Source organism: Alnus glutinosa, chromosome 12, assembly GCF_958979055.1.
Source record: "Alnus glutinosa chromosome 12, dhAlnGlut1.1, whole genome shotgun sequence".
Taxonomy (NCBI): domain Eukaryota; kingdom Viridiplantae; phylum Streptophyta; class Magnoliopsida; order Fagales; family Betulaceae; genus Alnus; species Alnus glutinosa.
The window spans coordinates 14,870,739-14,894,534 of record NC_084897.1 but is presented as its reverse complement, the minus strand read 5'-3'; the positions used below and the strand labels follow the sequence as shown (position 1 = coordinate 14,894,534).

The following is a 23,796-nucleotide window of genomic DNA, read 5'->3' as shown; positions in this document are numbered from 1 at the left end:
ACATGAATAATATAATATGAATCATATGATTAAGTATATGAATTGTCATTATAACATATGATTAAGTGATTAATAATTAAGTATTGATATTATTCACTTTTACTATTTTATATACATATTGATATAACCAAACAATTATAACTAGTTAATATTTACTGACTATTTTTATTTGTTACTTAATTTATGCTTACACATATTATATTGTTTATTAATATATTATATTATAAAAATAAGTTATATATTAACAAATTAATATATAACTTATTGTTATATATATATACACGAGTCGATCCTTATACGAGCGGATTCACGAGCTTTAATCGAGTCGAGCCGAGCTTATACGAGTTTGCATCGTTTATAATTGAGTTTAATTTTATGTTCATGAGTAACTCATTTAATAATCGATTCGAGCACGAGTCGAATTTATTTGAGCCGATCTCAAGTAAGCTCACGAGTAGCTTAGCTCGTTTACACTCCTAACAGCAAGTTACTTCTTTGAGTCCTCCAATCTTTTTTTTTATTTTAGGTAATGCTACAGACACTCCCACTTCTTTACATTTATTTCTCCACACTTTTAGGTGGCTTTTAAAACTAGAATTGGATTAAAATCTAAGAAATATCCATATCAAAGTTAATGGTGGTTTTATAAGCCACCTAAGGGTATAGAGAAGTGGGAGTGTGTGTAGCATTACTCATTTTTTTTTACTTGAGAATTTTTTTTTTTTGGGCACTTATTCTATTAGACTACCATTTTGGACACTTACAACATTTATCGGCGTTTAATTCGTATGGAAAATGAACGATGGCGAAAAACTTTCGTCAACTTTTAGTAGTAGTCTAGTGAAGATCCGTCGAACTCCGACAATTTGAGAAAGAGAAAACCAACTTCTGAAGTATAAAGAGAAATGGTACACATTTTTAAATTTACACTTTCAAATGTTTATTTTTTGACGTGTTAATGAAAATTATCATTGAATTCAAAATTTAATAACACATAAAATATATATATATATATATATATATATATATATATATATATATATATATATATATATATATATATATGAAAAATTAAAAAAAAATTGAAAAAATAAAAACACAAGGGGCCTTTGGCCCACCTTGGCCACCATGGGGTGGGCCACCCCCATTTTGGCCAAAGGGGTGGCTCCCTTGGCCGGTCTGGGGTGGCCGAAACACCCCCCATGGGATGGTTCGGTCACCCCTTGACAAAAAAAAAAAAAAAAAAAATCAAGATCGGTTTTGACCCTTAGGAGTGGTCGGACCAACCCCAAGGGCCAAACCCTCCAAATTTTGTTTTTTCTGTTTTGCCATCAGGGTGGCCGAACCACCCCGAGGGCAAAACCGATCTTGCCAATTTTACTTTTTATTTTTTATTTTTTATCTGTCCAGGGGGTGGCCTAACCACCCCTAGACCTGCCAGCCACCATTTTTTTTTAAAAAAAAAAAAAAAAAAAAAAAAAAAAAAAAAAAAAAGATCATTTTTTATTTTTTAATTTTTTTATATAGTGTCACGTGTCAACTTCTGAGGTTGACACGTAGCGGACAGTTAGTTTTTGGACGGAAAACTTAACCGAAGTATCAATTCGGTCTTTTCATAAAATTGAGGTACCATCTATGATGCAATTTGAAACTCAGTGACTAAAAAATAAAGTTGTGAAAACTCAAAGACTAAAAAGGTGTTTAACCCTTTTTTTTAAAAGCATTTGATGAGCATCTCTTTGCATATCGGCTATGGGTCACCCTTTAAGGTTGAAGAGAAGCCCAATTTCACCCCCCAAAGAATTCTAAAAAATTGAGCAATGCTAAAATAGTAGGGGCCATTATTTTATTTTTGCAACCGCAATCCCCCTATTTTAGATAGTTAGCAGTTATAAAATAACAACCAGTTGACAGTTATTTAAAGCTATAACCATACCATATAACCGTTTTTAAATTTGGGCATATCTTTAAGTGTTGGACCTTCATTAAACCTCTTGTTTGAGCTTATTTTAGATGTTTTTTGGGTTTTTTTTTTTTGGCTAAATGTATGGTTTCATTTAAAACCTCATATGAAACTCACCAAAACGACGTCGTTTTGTGTATGTATTATATATATATATATATATATATATAGGCGGTTAGCGGTTAATGGTTAATAACTGTCTCTGCTTACCCCTAACATCGCTAACCACCCCGCTGTAGGCGGTTAGCGTTTTTTTTTCATTCGTCTACAAAAGCGGTTAGACGGTTAGGCAGTTAACAATTTAGTGCGATTAACAGTTACTAAGCGAGTATTAACTGTCCGCCTTTTTACCCGTCTACCTTCACCACATGGTCCTAAATACTCATTTTCCATCTTATCGAATAAAACCGTTGCTTGGCTAAGATATCCAGGGTCTTTTGAAGATTGCCCAAATGATCCTCCCACGACCTACTATAGACTAGTATTGTAACACCCCCGCTCGGTTAAGGCTAAGCTTGTTAACTAATATCTCATAGGCGCAAAGAAGCACATTGAATGAACTATACAATAATGAATTCTGTCTACGTTTTGGTTTCACTGAGATCCTCGATTTGTGGCGGCGGCAGTGTTTCTCCTGACATGTCTATTATCTAGTTTGCATCATACAATCTTTTTGTCTTGGGGAGTAACAAAATAGTTTCTACAGACGGCGCCAACTGATGATGCAGTTGATTGCACAGTCAAGTTCAAGCAACGGACGCCTGCAAGAAAGAATAAGAATGGTCGAAGACTGCCGGTGGAGAGATGTTTGATGCTTGAGTTTGCAATGGTGAAATTGCTTGGAGTAAGAGATGGAAGGATTGTAATGCTCGTAGTCATGTGAATGCACCTAAATTTGTTGCCTATCCTCCCTTGTGCGAAGTATATACTGACATGTATATACTTCTAATTATTATTATTATTATTAATCTCAATTTTTATATCTCTCATCTAACGTAAGAATTCCTTAGGCTCTAAGCACCATCGTTAAGAGTAAGCCACAACCACGAATTCTTGAGTTTCTAATCACAAGGAGTGGTGCAATAACGACGGGACAAGCTCTAGGTTTTACGTCAGTAGGTCCGTATATCCAAGGATACATTGGAAACAGAACCCTACTCTTATGTACATTCAACTGTTTACTGGTTCAATCTCGCTCAAAAAAGTACAACAACAAAGCACGACTCAATCTCTGCATCTACAAATTGCTATTGTACAAAAGCTGTACAGCAGATAGAGATACAAACCTTACACGACTTCTCCCCATCAATTCAACACAGTGTTCCTTGCTAAAACCTCCTTCAAGCACTACGATCATCAGAAATGGTCTCTTCAGAAGAACCATCACTGTCGATAATTATAACATCATCTGGTTTACTAGCATGGTTCGAAGAATCCCTGCTTTGTTCAGCCATTCCAGTTCTGATTAGGTTGAACCGATGAGTGCTGCTATTTGATGGTCGCATGTCTCTTGTCCTGAAACCACAAAGCCTGCCATGGATTCTGTTTCTCGGTACAGGGCATGGCTGAGCAAATGATGAAGCAACCAATGACAGATTTGACCCAGCTGACCTTGGAGGAGTACTAACCACTTCTCTGAGCCAGTGGGGTAAATTAGCTTTTGCTGCCAAACAAGTTATGGGGCCATCACCTGATGAAGGATTGCCCCTTGGCATAGTCTCCCATTCCAATAAATTAAATGACTCCCAATCATAGTTTACCCCATGACAATCAGAATAAGGGCCCTTCCATGGGTGACTAGGAGGCCTCTGGAGTTGTCCAGTGTCATTATTTTGAATATAACTTGACCTGAAATATGGTCTATTGGAGCCATTACCCTCCAAGTCAGCATATAAATTTCCAAGTGAGAGTTGGGTTTCATCTGCCATATTTTCTCTCCGGCTTCCTCTTCTGGGACCCAAGAAGTTGCGGTTACAGTTCGATGAAAAATTTCTCGTATTTGAATCCTTAAACAATGAAGCATGCGTAACATTCAATAACTTGGATTGTTCCTCCTCCCACCGCTCAGCCAGGTCCCCTGCAACCTTCCATGGTGAAAAGCGCAATCTTGGATCTCTCAACATGGCATCCCAATTGTCCCTTCCATGTCTTCTTACACCTATCCACAGAAAATCCAACTCCTCTTCAGACCACACGATAGTGTTAGGCTTGAAGTCACCATGTATACTGCCTCTTCCATTCAAAGCTTTTGCTCGGCTTACAATGCTGTCAAGCATCAGCTTGTTTCCCAGTAGTGATGATGTCTGGTTAGTCAAGGATTCGGGCACAGTATCCTGGACAAATTTTCTTGCTTCACTGATGCAGTTCAACCAGGGCAGAGCAGTGGAGAAGTTATTGGAGCCAGATCCTCCAATTTTAGACTCAGAGGGTAAGGATAAACCTAGAAGGAGTGACGATCTATTTGAATCTTGTTTCAGCTGAGTGCTTTCACTTCCCAATTGAAGATGATTTTGTTCTTCTGAAACCACGGAAGCAGTTACCTCAGGCTGCGTAATGGCTAAGCTCAGAGCATCAGTGCTTTTGTCCTCTGAAAATAGCTGAAATCATACATTGATTTCAATCCCAAATCATATCATCAATCAAAAAGGAACAAATAATAAGAAATGACCATTTAATGAGATTAGCAGATGACAATATGGCATAAGTACAGCATATGGATAATAGAAAAGCAACACTTCAAGAACGCAACCTACCTGCAGACATTTAACTTTTGGTGTGATGTCCATGGAGAACTCAAAAGAAACTTCATCATTAATTTTGCAGTGAGCACCAACTCCTTCCATATATATATACGCATCTCTACGTGCCTGCATAGGGTGGGCTGAAGAGGATTTCCCAACTCTCTCATTCATAGAATCCAACAATTCTTGGGGAAGCACTCCATGTAAAGAAGTGGCATCACTTCTGCTTGCAGAGTCCGCGCACTGAAGAGTTTGTGGTGCAGAACAAATGGATTGCTTTTGAGAAGCCAGATCTGAATTAATATTACAACCCTTGGTATCACAGGAATCTGCTATAAGAGCTCTTCTGAATAATTTAGGCAAAAAAGTATGGAAAATCTGTATATAAATGTTCCATAAGAAATAAGGGACAAAAACTGCAGCCTCACAATATGTCAAACTAATAAAGCTACTGGCCCAAGAGCATGTTTATATCATGTTGAAAGGGTAAGTAAGGAGATAATACCAGTGGGAGTAAAAGACAGGTTCACATAAGGTAGAGATCCTCCTGTAGTGAAATCACGTATTATTATTGCTTTCAGACCATCGCTTGACACAAGTTGAGGTTCCTCTCTGAGGTGGGCCTGAAAGGTTTCAGGTTCTTTATCTACAGTTCTGGCTTGAGAGTGTAAGTCTTTAACGGCATTATTTAAAGACATTCCTGAAGAATACATAGGAAGATCTTCTTGGATATCTATGGCAATCTGGGAACTCTGGCCTATTTCTTGTCCAGCTACAGGTGAGAATTCCTTTGATATATTTTCCCGATCAAGTGGTGGTTCTTTATTGCAAACCAAACTGTTTAGAACAAATTAACAAAGCAATTACAATATTTGATACTAGTAATTTAAATGTGAGTATTAAGTAATAGAGTTTATAAGAAAATACGTCTTAGTTTCAGGAGCATCTCCAGCATTAGTCTCTGTAGAATCAATATCTTTTATCTGTCACCAAATCAATGAAATGGGTGATTGCTAGAGTGCATCACAAACATATAGAGTATGTCAGCCTCTTCACTAAAATGAAAATAAATACAAGAATGCAAAATATTATATATACTTGAGGTCTTAGCTCGCAACCAATTATTGGACAGATTCATATATAGGAAAGCATCAAAGTACTTTAATCAATCTAGTTACTAAAACCAAAGTGGATAGCATTAAGGACTAACCACCACATATGAAACTTAACCATGGTGCTACTTCCCCAACAGATATGCACTGAAAAGGAGAGGACAAAAGGACAAACTGGACAGAAAGAGAAGGGGATCACATTCTAGGATCTATAACTACTACAGATCCCATTTTCTGCAGCTAAAGTTCATGTTAGGGATAGGAAAACAAGGTAAACCCATGTGCCATGATGCGCTAGGACCATTAGTGGTTCACTGTTCAAGGCCACGGTTCACTTTGGAATGCTTATGGGTCAATTTGGTGTGTGTGTGTGTGTATACCACAAACATGATCTTTTGTGTTCATCTTTGGACTGGGTATGCCCTTATGCTTGGTAAAGCGCCAGGGAGGCGACCAATTGTTCACCATTTGTGCGTGGGTGTATAAGGATAAACTATGATTGGACACTATCCATCAAGATTGATAGTCTCACCTATTTTAACATGCATCAATAAGCTTCTGTAATTGTCAGATTAGGATAAATTTTACACGAGAAAAATTACTTCTCTTCTTTATAAATAATAACAGTGTGTGTGAAGGTTAATTATGAAAATATGCTACCACTTATTTTCATCTACATGGTCTCAGAGCCCTGTCTTGAATGCTACTAAAAAAAAAACCCATTCTTTGTTTTTCTCCTTTTCTTTTCCTCTTCACCGGCTTCACTTCCTTATTCTTACCTTTATTGTCTCATTTACTTCTCACATTTACATGCCTTTCTACCGTGCAGACCATCTCTCCTCAAAGTTATATCATAGACCTACATGCTCTTATGTGAGACTATGCCCCTGTCAATAGCTCAGGATGCCAATTACAGCATCCATACGGTGGTGGTTGTGTTGGCTTCTTTTGCTTGAAAGAAAGCAGTAGATGTGAAAGTACGGCTACTGTAGTGATTGGATGTGATTGTTTCAGAGTCACCAAATTCCTGTTTCATGATCCACTTCCAATCACTAATCTCTTACTTTATTGAAATTCCATCACCAGAACATCTTCTCCAGGTCTATACTCCCTGAGACTTCAAGCTGAAAACTGCTACATGGTGATGCAACCCAGCATATGCATACATAAATATATTAGCATGCTTACATTGTTTTTGTATCCAATTCTCTCTCAATTATTAATGTTAACCCTAGTAAGAGCCTAGCTCCATTTTACAATGCACAGATGCACTCTTAAGAAATATGCTTCCCCACTTCTATCTTGAAATCCACAAGAAGTGCTGCTTATTTGTTTTGCAACTAAGGGTAATAACAATAATTTGTTATAAACGTAAAATCAATGGGCTTCACATAAAGAAACAAATCCCCTTGGATTTAAAAATTAACTAGGTCCTGAATAGGTTTATATCTAGCATCCAGAACTCACATTAACTAATAACGTGTGAGAGACCAAATAGGAAACTCAGAAATCCAATCGGTTTATTAACTCAAATATCTACAGTGGATTATACTTATTTCCCTAAGAACCCTTCCTATTTCCTACTCTGCTGATGGCATTAACACTAGCAAGCGAGAACAAAGTCTATTTGACTAGGTCCACATCCTTCAAAAAAAAGACTAGCTCCATATTCTCCCGTCCTTTCAACTAAACAACACCAGACAAGCAGGCAAACGTATGATCTCAAGAATATATCACCACATGTACTGGTAATATATTATATAAATTAGAGCATCAAAATATATATATATATATATATATATATATATATATATATATATATATATATATATAAATCCATATTAAAACTGATGAATCCATGCTATAGAATTAACCAGAAACCTAATTAGCATTCTTTTCAAGTTATTGATATCAAATGAAGAACCAGATACAGTTTAGACCCCTCTGCACCTCTGCGATTTTTAATGATATGACATTATTTAAAAAGATACAGATTAGAAACATGCCAAGAAGCTTTGAGAAAGACAGAGGACGTACTTTATCTTTATTTTGGCAATACAAACGCCTAGAATCTGGAACCTCCTTTGATTGGCTAATATCTGCTGCATGATCCACTAAGCAGTCTTTATTGCATGTTGCTCGACCATGGGCATTACCATTTGCGCAGTTACTCCATTTGCCAAACAACGAACACTTTTTTTCCTCAAACAGTGATTTTTCTTGTCTACCACTGCCATCCATTTCCTTTTTTCTTTTATATCTTCGACTGAACGTAATAAATGGAGTGGTCAGTTTTGTTGGTCCAACTGCATCACTACAGTTACTGGACTTAGTTTTACAGTCAGTGTCTTCCAAATTTGACAATTTTAACCCAGATGAAACATCATCACATGCAAAGCTGCACTTCGTCACAAAAGAAGATTTCAAGCTAACAAAGTCCGAACTCTTTTCAGGGTCCAGCCCCATTGACTTAGGGAGTAATATCCCTTCAGAATAATTATGATCACATGCAGTGCTAGAATTAACATTTGAACATGAAACCATTTGACTGTGACCAAACTTATTGTCGGAAACTATATCCTCAGAAGATGGGCCAGCAGTGTCCTTTCCAGAACCCTCACCAGGACTTCTCATCAGAAACGATTTATTAGAGCTAACCCTCATTTCACTTGAGTCATATCCTTCGATGTTTTTCTTTGCCTTTAGTCTACTTGATTTTTGGAGTGGCTGAGATGTCGAAGAATCCTTTTGTATAATACTACGGCAACATTGCCTCTTCCCATGAGAAATACACATTCAGAGAGAATAGAGAGAGTGGGGGTGGGTTGGGGGGGAAAGAGAAGGCATGTCAAATCATTAGCCAAACATTGAATGTTACATCATTAATTAAACATTGCTGACAAACACCATTTTTCCTTTTAGTAAAAATTAGCAATACCTTAAGGGACTTATTTATGCATTGAAGATGATATGATTGATTGCATCCATCACAGTGCACGAGGTTACCCCTCTCACCACATGCAACACATTCAAGAGATCTCTGCATGAATTTGAACAGTGGGCAGAGTAAGGGGCAATTAACTATGGAATTGGAAAAGAGAAAACAGAAAATCTGTCAAAAAGAATAAGGGACACTTCCAATTAGCAATCAAAATCATATGATAAAAATGAGAACTTATCTGAAAGTAGTTATAAGTTGTATAGCCATCAAGTTAGTGGAGGCAACAATCATTTAAAGCAAATAAATGAAAAAGAAGTACATAATAGAGAAAAAGAGCAAGATACTGATAGGTTCTCAGTAAGTACCTTGGATGGGTACCAAATGAGAGCTTCCAGAAAGGTCCTCTTATAGTTTCTAGCTTACTACATTTAATCAAAGATATTAGAAATGTTTCTCGTGTATGCCAACCAAGTTAGTGGAAGTGGATGGTTTTAAGCAGATCTTGTGACACCTCAAAAAGTTATACCCACATTTGGTGGATGGATTGTAAAGATATTGCATAGATGCTAAGTCTTATATCAGTTCCTTACTAGGTAAAATTAAGCTTTATAAGTGATTTCAAGAACTTCCAGCTATAACTTCGACTAGACTTTTTGGAGTAAAAGCCTTTCCCTGGATCGTGACAATTTGTATCAAAGCCAACCTAGTAACACCATACAGCACTAGGGCACAAAACATGATGTGGGCTCGTCAAAGATTTGAATGGAAGAGATTGTGATACCTCATAAAGTTGTCTCCACATTGGATGAGTGGATTGTGTAGATGTTACATAGGTGTAAGTAACATATTGGTTCATTACTATATGGCACTGAGCTTTATAAGTGATTTTAGAAGCTTCAATAGTAACTACAAAAGTCATTTTGAAGTAATAACGCATGTGTGACTTACGCTTTCCCTAAGTCATGACACATATCAATGAGCATCACAATGTGAAGAACATCACCCATGTATTTTGTACATCTTGGTAACTTCAAACTTCTGATGTTCATTATTCATATGACTCATATTGGGTACCACAGGTCCAATTTAAGAATCTCTCAAGGGATGGCATGCAGTTGATACAATTACCTCATTGCAGAAGTGACACCTTAGCGCCTTTTGAGTCGTATATGAAAGGAGTGAAACATCGTGATCTTGGAAAACCCCAATCTCTATACCTTCAAACTCCTTAATGCACCAACATTCTCACCCCTATTTTATACCCCTTTCATAATGTAATATCGTGCTCTAAAATAACCATATTTTTTGATGAGTAAGAGAAATTTCATTAAAAGCGCAAAGAGAGATCAAGCACACAGGGAGTATACAAGAATGACGACTAAGAAGAAGAGGAAAACAATACAAGAAAATCCTAATAACTAATCACTATAGGGGTAAGGAACACAACCGTCCAAGAGTACAAAGAATAAAAGAAAAAAGAAATGAGCTTCTCAATGGTTCTTTCTTTCTCCTCGAACTGTCTATCGTTGCGTTCCCTCCACAAGCACCATAAGAGGTAGCAAGGAACCATCTTCCACACAACCGCACTCCGAGAGCGACCACCCGTCCACCAACAAGCGAATAGATCTACCACCCGACTAGGCATAACCCAAAACAGACTGAAGCGACTAAAAATGGCATTCCAAAGAACGCAAGCGACCTCACAATGAAGAAGTAGATGATCCACAGACTCCCCATTCTTTACACATACAACATCTATCAATCACAATGGCTTGCCTCTTTTTGAGATTGTCCAAAGTATGGATCTTCCCTAGAGCTGCTACCCAAGTGAAAAAGGCCACTTTTAAAGGAAACCTTGGTCCGCCAAATACTTTTCCAGGGGAAATTAGTTGTCGCCTTGTAAGCAAGAATCTTATAGAAAGATCTAACATCAAACTTCCCTTTGCGAAAAGGAGACCACCAAAGCTTGTCTTTGCCATCACGATCTAATCTGATAGAATACAATAAGGTGAAGAAGGAAGCCAAGACGTCCACCTCCCAATCGTGGGCCACTCGAATGAACCTGACATCCCACTGAAAAGATACATTCTTCAGAATCAAATGAGCTGCAACGAGCAAGTTCTTGTCGCAAGCTATGTCATACAAACTTGGGAAAGCTTCCTTAAGGGGCATCTCTCCACACCACACATCATCTCAGAATCTGATCCTGGATCCATCTCCCAAAAAAAGTCTGGTATGGCTACTAAACAAATTCCATCCCTTCCTGATGTTCTTTCAAAGCCCTACTCCGTGAGACCCAGGGGGGACTAAGGAACACCAACCAGCCCAAGTAGAACCGTACTTAGCATCCACAACTGATCTCCACAAAACCTCTCTCTCATGCTCATAACGCCACAACCACTTCCCTAATAAAGCCTTATTAAAGGTACTCAAATTCCGAATACCCAAACCACCTTCTGAAATAGGGGAACGAACCATGAACCAGCTAACCAGATGATATTTGAAAAATCTTCACCTAGACCTCCCCACAAAAAATCTCGGTGAAGCTTCTTTATACAACTAGCAACACTGGAAGAAATGGGGAAGAGAGAAAGGAAAAAGGATAACTCTACCACCCTTTGACAGATACATCATCTGCCAACTAGCCAGCTGTCTTTCAATCTCGCCCACTACATCATCCCAAATGGACTTAGCCTTAAAAGGGGCCCCCAACGGAATACCGAGATACTTTAAAGGTAGAGAGAAAACTTCGCAACCCAAAATGCTAGCCAAATCATCCATATTAACAACATCACCCACAAAAACCAGCACTGACTTGGCCAAAATGATCTTTAAATCTGAAACAGCTTAAAAAAAAAAAAAAAAAACAACTCAAAGAAAACGGAGGTGATCAAGATTAGCCCCGCAAAAGACTAAAGTATCATCTGCAAACAATAAATGAGAAATATTAAGCACCCCGTTGCTCCCAGAACCCATTGAGAAACCTGATAGAAAACCCTTGTGAACAGCAACAATGAACAACTTCCTTAGGGCCTCCATCACAATGACAAACAATAGAGGTGATAGGGGATCACCATGTCTTAGACCACAAGAGCTGCTGAAAAAACCTGAAGGGGTACCATTCACCAAGACAGAGAAGTGAATCGAGGAAATACAATGCGCTATCCACGAACACCATCTCTCCCCAAAACCACATCTTCTCAACATATACAGTAAGAAGTTCTAGTTGACATGATCGTATGCCTTCTCAATAGCCAGCTTGCAAATCAACCCAAACTCACCTGATTTAATACGAATCCAAGCACTCATTAGCAATACTAACTGAATCAAGAATTTGCCTACCTTTCACAAAAGCATTTTGGGGTTTCGAGATTATCTTATCCACAACCTTTCTAAGTCTATTAGCAAGAACTTTTGCAATGATCTTGTAAACCACACTTACAAGACTAAAGGCCGAAAATCTTTAAGATCCATAGCTCCAGACTTCTTCGGAATTAGAGCAAGAAAAGTGGCATTAAAGCTTTTGACAAACTTGCTATGAGTGTGAAAGCCCTGAAAAACCCCCATGAGATCTATCTTAATCACATCCCAACAATCTTGGAAGAACGCTATAGAGAACCCATCCGGACCTAGAGCCTTATCACGGTTCATGCCCTTAACCACCCCTAAGACCTCCTTTTCCTCAAAAGGAAGTTCCAAGGAAGAAGCCTCAACCGCATCCAAAGAGTCAAAAGCAAGCTTATCCAACCCAAGCCTCCAAGGATAAGGTTTTGTAAAGAGGGACTCATAAAAATGACCAACATGATCCCTAATAGCTTGTTGATCGGAAGAAATAGTGCCATTAACTGAGAGAGACTCTATGGCATTGGATCTCCTGTTCAAGTTAGCTATCCAATGAAAAAATTTAGTGCATTTATCACCCTCTTTAAGCCAAAGAACCCTAGACTTCTGTCTCCAACTAATCTCCTCCTGCAAAGTAGCGTTCTCCATATCTCTAATGACCTCACTTTTCCTGACCTTCTCTTCAGAAGCTAAACCACGTTGTTCCTCCAACCTATCAAGAGCACACAATTCTTCCAAAAGCCTTTTTTTGTGAAACTCCACATTGCCAAACTCCTGTTCGTTCCATCTCGTAAGATCATTATATTGAGCTTTTACATCATAGAAGATTTAGGATTGTCTCTTCCTGTGACTTGGGAATTTTGGGTTTGGACTGTCATTATTTTCTCTTATATGTGTGTTGTATACTTGGATTTTGCCTCTATTTTCGTCAATGCATCTCTGCTGGATTATCTGCTCGTTTGACCACCAGTTCAGTTTCATGGTCTTCAAAAGTTAGGACAGAATAGGATTTCTCTTTCTCTAATTGGACCAATCCTAGTGATGTTTTAACAACTCATTTCCCTTTCGAATATCCTTTATACTATAATTTTAATGCAAAGCATATGGAGGACTTTTTACACACTTGATCATCCAAAGAGGAACACTAAAAGGAAAGCTAGATGTCCATAAGTTTGATTATGTGATCAATCTTGGTTGATTTTAGTTGTTGTGTCTTGAACTTCAATATTTCCTTACGTTAAAAGACTTTTCTGGTATTCCCATCTGACTCTATCATTGTAAGTCACTTCCTCTCTCTTGTATTTCTTGTTTGCTATAATGGTTAAACTCTTTTACTTTTTATGTAACTTTTTAATTAATAACATGACAACTAATAAGTCACGTGACTTTTTAATTAGGCATGTGACCACTGCAAGACAGATTTAGAACCGTTGGATTAGATTTGAATCAGTGGTTATGAATGTATCTTAACTAGGGCAGCAACTTACCATCTTATTTAAGAGTTTTCTAAAAGTTGTAATAGAAGCATTTTCTAGAGAACTGAATGAAAATCTGATGAACTGGGGATGATTTGCAAATTGGACATTGAGAAGGCCAACAATCAGGTCAATTGGCAGTTCTTGTTGTATTTGTTGAGGAGGTGCAGTTTTGGGGAGAAATGATTCTTGGATAGTGCATTGTATTTCCTTGGTGCGATTTTATGTTTTGGTAGTAATCCTTATGATTTCTTCAGTAGCTCCAATGGTTTGAGGCAGGGATATCTTTTTTCTTCATTGTTGTTTGTCATCGTCATGGAGGCTTTAAGCAGAATGCTTTTCGCTTTTGTAAATGGGGGTCTTCTTTCGAGCTTTTCCGTGGGGTCTAGGAACTTTGATGTGCTTAACATTTCACATCTCCTGTTCGTAAATGATACTTTAATTTTCTGCAGGGTAATCCATACCACTTATACTATCTGCGTACTATATTTTTATTTTTTGAGAAGTCTACGTACTATATTTTTATGCTTTGAAGCCATCTCTGGGTCGAGAATTAATTTTGGCTAAGTCGAAATTGGTTCCTGTGGGTGAGCTCAATAATGTTGATGGCTTGGCAGGTTTTCTAGGATGTAGGGTTTCTTCTCTGCCTTTGAACTACCTCGATCTTCCGTTGCGAGCTTCTTTTAAGGCCAAATCCATTTGGGATGGTATTATTGAGAAGGTTGAGCGTCATTTGGATGGCTGAAAGATGATGTATTTATCTAAAGGTGGAAGGGTTACCTTGATGAAGAGCACCATTTCTAATTTGCCTACATACTTTCATGTCTCTCCTCCCTCTCCCTACAAGTGTTGCCAATCGCTTTGAGAAGTTGCATCAAGATTTTTTATAGGGTGGGATAGGAGAAGAATTCAAATTTCAAATGGTGAGTTGGTCCAAGGTTTGTTCTCCGATCCCTGATGGAGGATTTGAGGTCCGTAACTTGCTTTTGTTCAACCGTGCTCTTTTGAGAAAGTGGCTATGGCACTATATGCTTGAGAGAGAGAAAGAAGCTTTGTAGAGAATCGTTGTAGAGTATAAATATGGCAACTCCTGGGGTGGGTAGTGTTCTAATGAGGTTCGTGGGTCATATGGAGTAGGGTTGTGGAAAAATATCAGGAGGGGTTGTGGGGAGTTCTCTAGTCATTCCAAATTTGAGGTGGTTGGACAGTTGCTTATTTGTCTTCATATTTATAGTTTTCATGATTTTCTTGATTTTTTTCTTTTTTTGATTAGGTGTTTCTCTGTGTACTTCATGCGTACTTAGGTTGCGCCCTTTCTCTTTTTAATGAATTTCAATTACTTATCAAAACAAAAAAGCAAAAATCAACAGGAAACAGTATTGTTTCCAAATGCCAGTTAGGATTGAGATGATTCACTATATGTTATATATTAGATTTATACTAAAGAAAAAGTTTAGTTCATGCCAACAATCGATGCAACACATCAACAATACGAGTGCGAGACATATAAGGTGCTAATTATGACATGTTAGGTTACTCCATTATACACTAAATAAGTAAGGGTTACAGAGTCTCCAGAATCTCACTGATGAATGTCCTTTATGATTTTCTGATATGTGCTCATCACTCAGTGCACCATGTTTATCTGGGGTGACTAAAGGAGTATCATTTGGACGTCCCAAAAGTGCATCACACCCACTATTGCCATGGGTAAGACCATTTCTTGAAGATGGCCGCTTTCGCTTGTATGTTAAAACCACTTTGCCGCTAGACATTGAAGCTTTCAAGAACTCTTGTCCAGTGCTGAGATCTATGGCCTTAAGTAACTAAGAAATCAGAAGAAGAAAAAATTTGCTTCTCTCATATAGAAAAATTTGCTTCTCTCAAAGTCCCATCTGCAAAAATAAAAGTTTCCTCATAAATTAAGAGGCAATAAAGAACAAATAGATGATGAAATAGCTGAACAAGAAATTAAAAGACAAGACCAGCAAAACACACACAGACAAAGACACGGAGTAGAAATCAACCAATCTTGAATTAAAAGCAACAAAGAAAAGGTATCATCCAAATCAATAGCAATATTTGACAAATGTGATGATTTGTTGTCTTCTTAGCACATTTTATCTTTTCACAGATTTTTCACCTCTGTCTCATATTTGTAAAGCACCCAAAAATGCTCCATTTGGTAGGCAAGAAGAAAACAAAAAAAAATAGAAAATTACTCAACCAAAACCAAGCAAGCACAGTACTTTAACTACCCACTCTTCTTCTTTGGCTACCAAATTCACAAGCAACAAAGATAATGTGCAATCCAACTAGGCGAAAAGAAATGCGAATATATATATATAAAAAAAAAAATATTTTCCAAGAACTTGCTGAAAGGAGGAGGAAAAAGGAGAGCGATCGAACCAGAAGCAGTGACGAGAGACATGCAGCCGTCTCTCTCTCTTTCTGTCTCTCTCAAACGCACGCTCTTCTTCTTTCTCTTTCCGTCTCCCAGAATGCGTTTTGCTTTCAGAGGGTGCTGCTTACATTTTTCCCAGTGGGAGGGATTTGAGGCAAATAAACGCCTTTTACTTGTTTTTAGCATTTCTCGACGTCGCTGTCGTTTTACAGCAGTGGAGCAGAGCATGGCATTGTCTGTCTCTGGCGGGCCCCACCGGTCCCTTCTAATTCTATCTCGGTCTCATTTCCTACGTGCCGACCAACAGTGAGAACAGCTGGCCTAGTCACACGTGAGAGTGGAGAGCCACCCTGGGGATGGCACGTCATTATCTCCTCAAGAGTCTAGTGTTTACTATTTCTAAAATTCTTCCGATTTGGCCTAGAAAAAATTATCTTTTCATCCATACTTTTAAAAACAAATTTCTTATAAACCGGTCTCTAAAAATAAATTATGTCCGTTAACGTGTGAAAAATAAATAATTTTTTAATAACATATATTTTTTACATACTTTTTCAATAACATTAACAAAAAAGTAATACTTCTCACATTCTTAATGGACACATATTACTTTTAGAGGCTGATTTTTAAGAATTTTCTACAACCGAGTTTGTAATTAATTTATGTCCCTATTAAAAAACATACATAAATTTCCTCTAAATTGGGTTGGAGGAATTTCTCCAATCCAACCTATAATTTTGTCATGTGTCTCTTATCATCTGAGAATGACATGTTATTTTCATTAGTATGTGAGAAGCACATGATTTTTTAATATAAATTTTAAAGAGGCACGTGCTTCTCATATGATCAATAAATACATGTCAATTATATAGGATGGGTTTAAAGAAATTCATCGCATGCTATGGGATACATGACAAATTTATAAATTAGTTTTGAGAAAATTTCTGTCAGTTTGTAAATTTGGCATGTGTCATTTAGGATGTGAGAATCATATGATGTTTTAATATAAATATTTAAAAAAGTATGTATTTTTCGCATACTCAAGACTGAATTGGAGAAAAAAAAAATTGCGACAAACACAAAATCCATGATTCCCAAAGAAGCAGAAAAGTTCATAATAGAAAATAACGCAAATTAGTTATGTACTCAAGATACCAAAATTTACGTGGCTCAGCTTAATAAGCCTACATCGATAAGACGATACAAATGATATTCACTATTAAAAAAAATAATAATAAAGTAAAAAGAGTAGTACAAATAAAAGCCACCCCATGGTTTCCATTATTTTTACTAGTTGCCCAGTCCCCAAGTATTAATCAAAAGGTAACAATTTATATCGTAACAAAAATAAAAACAAATACTATGGGCGGGCGTGGATTTGAAGATTGACTCACTGAGTCTTATAGTGGTTTAAGGGAGATCAAATCCACAACGGATAGAACCTTCCTTTAGAACCGACCAACAACTTGTACGTAACTATTTTCGTCATGGCAACTTCTAGTGCAATTGTAATAGTCACAAATTGTGACTTTGCACGGTAAAATTTGCATAAATGGATATGTGAAAGTGAAAAGGAAGATTCCTTTTGAAATTATAATTTTGTTTCGGGACATAAATTTCTTACGAACAGAAAATTTCATACAACATACATAAAAAATTGATATGTATCCATCGGCATGTGACAAACAAATGTAATAAAATAAATGACAGAAATTTTCAACAAACCGGTTTGTAGGAAATTTCATACAACCATATAAGATTAAATAATGTATACATCATTTGTAAAATTTAATTTTGATCATAAGATAAATCATTTTTATTTTATTTGAAATGGAGACCGATTTTTATTTTTATTCTTAAAATAAAGTAATACTCATCATATGCTTAACGGACACATGTTACTTTTAGAGGCTGATTTTTATGAATTTTCTACAACCAAGTTTGTAATAAAATTATGTTCCTTTTAAAAAACATACATAAATTTCTTCCAAGTTGGGTTGGAGGAATTTCTCCAATCCAACCTATAATTTTGTCATATGTCCCTTACCATCTAAGAATGACGTGTTATTTTCATTAGTATGTGAAAAACACGTAATTTTTTTAATATAACTTTTAAAAAGGCACGTTTTTCTCGTATGATCAATAAATACATGTCAGTTATATAGGCTGGGATTAAAGAAAATCATTGCATGTTATGGGATACATGACAAATTTATAAACTAGTTTTGAGAAAAATTTTGTCATTTTATAAATTTCACGTGTCATTTAGGATGTGAGAATCACATGATGTTTTAATATAAATATTTCAAAAAAAATATGTATTTCTCACATGCTCAAGACTGAATTGGAGAAATTTTTTTGCAACAAACGCAAAATCCATGATCCCCAAAGAAGCAGAAAAGTTCATAATAGAAAATAACACAAATTAGTTATGTACCCAAGATACCAAAATTTACGTGGTTCAGCTTAATAAGCCTAGATCGATAGGACGATACAAATGATATTCACTATTAAAAAAAAAATAATGGAGTAAAAAGAGTAGTATAAAAGAAAAGCTACTCAAATCTAAAAGCCACGATACAATCAATTATCACTCTCACCCAAAAGAGAAATCATTAATTTTATTTTATTTTTTAATTTTTACTGCTAGCTAGGAATCATCAAAGTAGGTGATTGTATGTTTTGGGCCTTTGGCCATGTGTGAAAGATGAGACTTTTGAAATTGCATTCTTTTCAAAGATGATAAACATTAGGGTTAAATACTTCTATGGTCCCTGAGTTTTAGCAATTTTATTTTTTAGTCTCTGAGTTTTAATTCGCATCACAGATGATACATCAGTTTTGGGAAATGACCAAATTAATACCTCGGTTAACTTCTCCGTCCAAAAACTAACGGTCTGCCACGTGTCAACCTCAGAAGTTGACACATGGCACTACATAAAAAAAAATAAAAATAAAAATAAAAAATCTTTAAAAATTAATTAAAAAATTGAAAAAAAAAAAAAAAAAAAAAAAAAAAAAAAAGGGAGTGGCTCTTGGCCACCATGGGGGTGGCCGATCACCCCCATTTTGGCCAGGGAGGGGCCCACGGGGGTGGTTCGGCCACCCCCAAGGGCAAAACCGATCTTCCCAAATTTTTTTTTTTTTTTTTTTTTGTCCAAGGGCCACCCCAGACCAGCTGGCCACCTCCCTGGCCAAAATGGGGGTGGCCGGCCACCCCCATGGCGGCCAAGAGCCACTCCCTTTTTTTATTTTTTATTTTTTTATATAGTGCCACGTGTCAACTTCTGAGGTTGACACGTGGTGGACCGTTAGTTTTTGGACGGAGAAGTTAACCGAGGTACTAATTTGGTCATTTTCCAAAACTGATGTATCATCTGTGATGCGAATTAAAACTCAAGGACTAAAAAATAAAGTTGCCAAAACTCATGGACTAAAAAGGTATTTAACCCTAAACATTGTTTTAAACTCAACTAACATTTAGAGTTTGGTTATGTTTGGTAAGTAACATAACAATTCCCCTCATTTATTTTTATTTTTAAAAAAAATAATAAACTTCAAAACATTCTAATTTTTTTTCACTTTTTATATCATATCAATAATTTTTTATTACTATTTAAATAAATAAAAAAATCACTACAATACAAAACTTTTTCACTTTTTCATACAAATTCTTTTTACTTTATATCACATCAATCACTTCTTACTATTACTTCAAAAAAACATTTTACTCAACAATCTTTACCAAACATAAACCATAATCTTTTATCTCACACAGTAGTACATTTTTTGAATTGATATATTTTACAAGGCGCCGCATAAGTGGAGAGGATGGGACTGGGTGCGCTGACTCAGCAAAAGATTTGTTATAGGAAATATGGATTTTTTTTGTTCTTTTTTTTTTTTTTTTTTTTTTTTTGGTCTTTGAAATTAGAGATTCATGTCACATGAGATGAGAGAGAATAAACTCGGGTGAAAAATGATATTAGTGCCCATTGAATATGCCTCATAACTCTTCACTAAACTTACCTTATTGAATTTACTCCCTAGGGCGTTTTGGTCAATGCATGGTAAAATTCCGTACTAGCTTGTGAATTTTACAGCTAAGTGTAACATGGGAGGTAACCCGGCACGATTCGTTAACTAAGTTAGACGAGTCGTATCATGTCACCCGTTAATTTAACGTGTCGTGTTCGGGTTGACATATTTGACCCTCTAATTTAAACGTGTCGTGTCGTGTCAAGCCTAAACGGGTTGGCCCGAACTCGACATGCCAACCCAATTTGCTAGCCGGGAGCATGTCTCATGATAATTTTTCGATCCATGTTGTATTCTGGGGGCAGCCATGAGCAATCCCCATTGGGCTCGGGGTTGTCCTAATGGCACATCGTCTCATAGTTCTGCTGAAGGAATAAGAGCATTCACAACAGCTTCTCAACTATTTTCCCTAAATATAGGGAACAAAACTACATTTTACTTCCCTATAAAAAAAAAAAACCCCACAATAGCTTCCATTTACCTTTTCCTATATCATTAAAATAATACTTTTTTTTTTTAATTCCAAAAAATTTTCTTTTCTCTCTCTCTCTCTCTCTCTCTCTCTCTCTCTCTCTCTCTCTCTCTCTCTCTCTCTCTCTCGTCTTCGTCTTCTTTCTTTTATGGTCTTCCCTCGAAACACAAAGTCAAAAACCATAACAACGCCCCCTTTGTCCTAAATCCCAACAGTTCAAATCCATCGCCACATCCAACGTAATTTTGCCGCAAACAATCCAAACCCATCTCGGAATCTATCCCCAAAACTCGCCACTACGCTCACACCCTCAGATCCACGGCAAGGGAAGCGAAATTTCCAGTCACAATTCCCAGTCACTAGTTTTCAGTTGATTCAGAGAGATGGAGCGAGGGAAGTGAAGTTTGCTTCTCAACAATCAATGGAGTTTTCTCATTCCAAAAGCCTGTCAAAACTCTTTTCTTTTTCTTTAATGGAGGAAGTGTTTGGTAAGTAATTGTGCAATTAAATATTTATTTGAATAGTAGTAAGAAGTGATTGATGCGATATAAAATTTGAGAATGTTTTATAAAAAAGCGAAAAAGTTTTGTTTTGTAGTGGGTTTTTTTATTTGAATAGTAATAAAAAATTATTGATGTGAAGTAAAAAGTGTAAAAAAAGTTATAATGTTTTTTATTTGATTTTTTTAGGAGAAGTGAAATAAGAATTGGAAATTTTACATTTGGCTACCAAACAGCTCTGGAGTTTTGTTCTCGATGAAGTAGATCCAGATGCATAAAATTAATGGAGTTTTGTTCTTTAATGTGCTTGAACAAAGATGAAGAAAGCAAGGACAAGGGTGGATTGCGTGCAGATGAAGAAGAAGAGAAGCTTGAACAGAGAAAAAAAATGAAGAAGAAGAAAGGAGATGAGCTGCGTGGAAAGACGTGAGAGGAGATAGATTACGTTTTTTATGATTATAGTAATGCCTTGGGAATGCTACAATGCTTCCACCCAATGAACAGAAAAATATAGTGAAGCTGTTGTTGGTGGTTTTTTATAACTTTTTTGAAATTTTTCATACAATTTAGGGAACAGAACCCTTATAAGGAAGCTGTCGTGAATGCTCTAACTCCATCGTTCCGGATATGTGTTCCAGTCATGCCTCAAGAACGTTGAGGTGTGTCTTTGGAGTGTTGTTGAGGCCTCTCGCATGAGGGGGTGGACTCTCTCCACCGGGACCGATATCCTCCACATGCAGATGGGTGTGTAAGTTTTGGACGCTCAATATACCTGTGACGAGGATATTCTGGGATGCAATCATGTTTTATGGTATTGCAGGTTGCTTATCCTGGAATGGCTCTATTAGGGATCATGCGCCTACATAGTATACGCAGCGGAAACCAATCCCAATAAAGATTTTGCTTCAAGACAAATAAAGTTAGATTAAAATAATTACACAAGTTCATGGTACTTACAATCGAATTCAGCCTCTCATAGGCATATGTGGCTACATGAATCCAGCTGAAATTCTCATTGCATGTTGAATGATTAAGAATATGTCATTGGTGTTCTCAACTAAACCTTTATATTTTCTCTTTAATGACTAAATCTGACCATGAATGTGGACTCACGAACTATTCTCAAAACAATAGAATTGGTAAAAGCATAAACTTGAGAAAATCAAATATTCTCTCTTAAATATTTCTCACGACTCTCTTGCATTTTATTGTGTATTTCACAATATATATATATGTGTGTGTGTGTGTGTGTGTGTGTGTGTGAAACTTGAGTCTCGTAATTTTTCAAAACTTATAAATCGATAATTTATACTTCACTATAGTCCTCTATTTTTACAGACTTGAATTTACAATCACAATTGGGATATAAGATAAACTAGAGTTATAGTAAAACTATGATCGGAGTCACAGTAGAACTAAAACTGAAGTCATAGTTTTCTACTATGACTGAAACCATGGTAGAACTAAGACTGGAGTCATAAAAGAGCTAGGACTGCTAGTTCTAATCTTGGGGGTGCATAGCCAATGGGAAAAAATTACTCCCCTTACCCTTGCACCACACAGCCATGGGGAGAATAAATCTCCCCATTCGCCTAGGGTTAAGGTTTTAACCCTATCCCACTACTACTCATTCTTAAGCAAGAGTTTGAGTTTTATCCCTTAGGCTCAATGCTAATTTAACTCCACTTAAGCATTTTAAAATTAATTCCAAAAGCTCAAAGCTCTTTAATTGCTTAAGCCCTTATAAAATTAATTCTTAAACCCAATCATCTCTAAATAATATGCCACATAGGAATTAGAATCCACTGGCCTATCGTTTATTAAATAAAAACAATCAAAATAAATAAATGCAAAACTGAGACCCAAATGAAATAATCAATTTTCACATTAGCTCAAAGAGGAACCTAAAGTGAAAAATACAATAAGCTTCAATAGGTCTGTGACAATATTAATCACATTATATTCAACTAAATAAATGTGACTACACTCTAATATGTATTTTTGTTTTATAAATTACTCAATTTGACGTATTTATTTATTACATATTACCCCTTGAATCAAATAATTCTGTAGTTGAACCAAAGTCAATACACTGTGACTTTGTTCACTACCTATTTTCTTTGATAACTTGATTTACTTACATGATTATCCCTTTCGTACTCTATGAGATTTCATCCCACCTTATACAAAATAAAGTTTTAGTAATCCCACTGAAACACTCAGGCCCAATCATTAGGATAATCATTAAAATCTACATCAATGATATTATTCCTTATTACTTTTTTGTTTGTCAAAGGAAATGGATTCCTTATTGAATAATATGTTCTCATAATGTTACAGGCGATCACCAAATGTACAAAGATATTGACCATAGAAATATCTCACTTATGTATACATCAAACTGACCTACATTTTACGTATAAATTTACAATCTTCTTAGGATTTAGAGTAAATTTTATAAGTCATCAACACTTACATCATTCTTTATCACGATGTTGAAAGAATGATGACTCACGTAGTCCGTTCGATGCATGATACTACCTTGCTTTTACACTAACATATCAACTCGAAGCCATACTTGCTTCTCATAAACAAGATAGATCGTTGATGTTGACATGTTATAGTCTAGATGGATTTCCGAGTTTCATTTTCGATTATGAACAATCTTTTAAGTTACAAGGCCATGTGACTATGATCTTCTGTGTGATAATCCCATCACTTACACTATAGTCAAATACAATGTAACTTAAGGACCTTCTACACATACTATATTAAAATAGTCAAACGTAAATGTATATGTAAAACATT

General features: G+C 36.4%; 1 protein-coding gene across 4 annotated transcripts; it reads right to left on the bottom strand.

Moving 5' to 3' along the window:
• Nucleotides 1–3,099: 3,099 nt before the first annotated feature.
• On the bottom strand, nucleotides 3,100–16,133 carry LOC133851854 (uncharacterized). 4 transcript variants are annotated; one of them, XM_062288449.1, is made up of 8 exons: nucleotides 15,984–16,133; nucleotides 15,161–15,469; nucleotides 8,755–8,856; nucleotides 7,854–8,591; nucleotides 5,632–5,687; nucleotides 5,210–5,541; nucleotides 4,717–5,036; nucleotides 3,100–4,560 (listed from the first exon to the last, which is right to left on the bottom strand). In XM_062288449.1, exons 2-8 carry the CDS (start codon nucleotides 15,347–15,349, stop codon nucleotides 3,304–3,306), a joined length of 2,994 nt encoding a protein of 997 aa, XP_062144433.1. In that variant the 5' UTR covers nucleotides 15,350–15,469; nucleotides 15,984–16,133; the 3' UTR covers nucleotides 3,100–3,303. The 4 variants fall into 4 exon arrangements, with proteins under 4 accessions (XP_062144433.1, XP_062144434.1, XP_062144435.1 ...); XM_062288450.1 differs by having other exon boundaries at nucleotides 4,717–5,033; XM_062288451.1 differs by having other exon boundaries at nucleotides 4,717–4,997.
• Between the last annotated feature and the right edge of the window lie 7,663 nt (nucleotides 16,134–23,796).

Coding starts and splice junctions, on each gene's coding strand:
- LOC133851854 (XM_062288449.1), bottom strand. CDS start 15,349: ATGTCTAGCGGCAAAGTGGTTTTAACATACAAGCGAAAGCGGCCATCT. Junction 8,592..8,754: donor GCATAAATAAGTCCCTTAAG/GTATTGCTAATT, acceptor TCTCATGGGAAG/AGGCAATGTTGCCGTAGTAT. Junction 5,542..5,631: donor GATGCTCCTGAAACTAAGAC/GTATTTTCTTAT, acceptor TGTTCTAAACAG/TTTGGTTTGCAATAAAGAAC.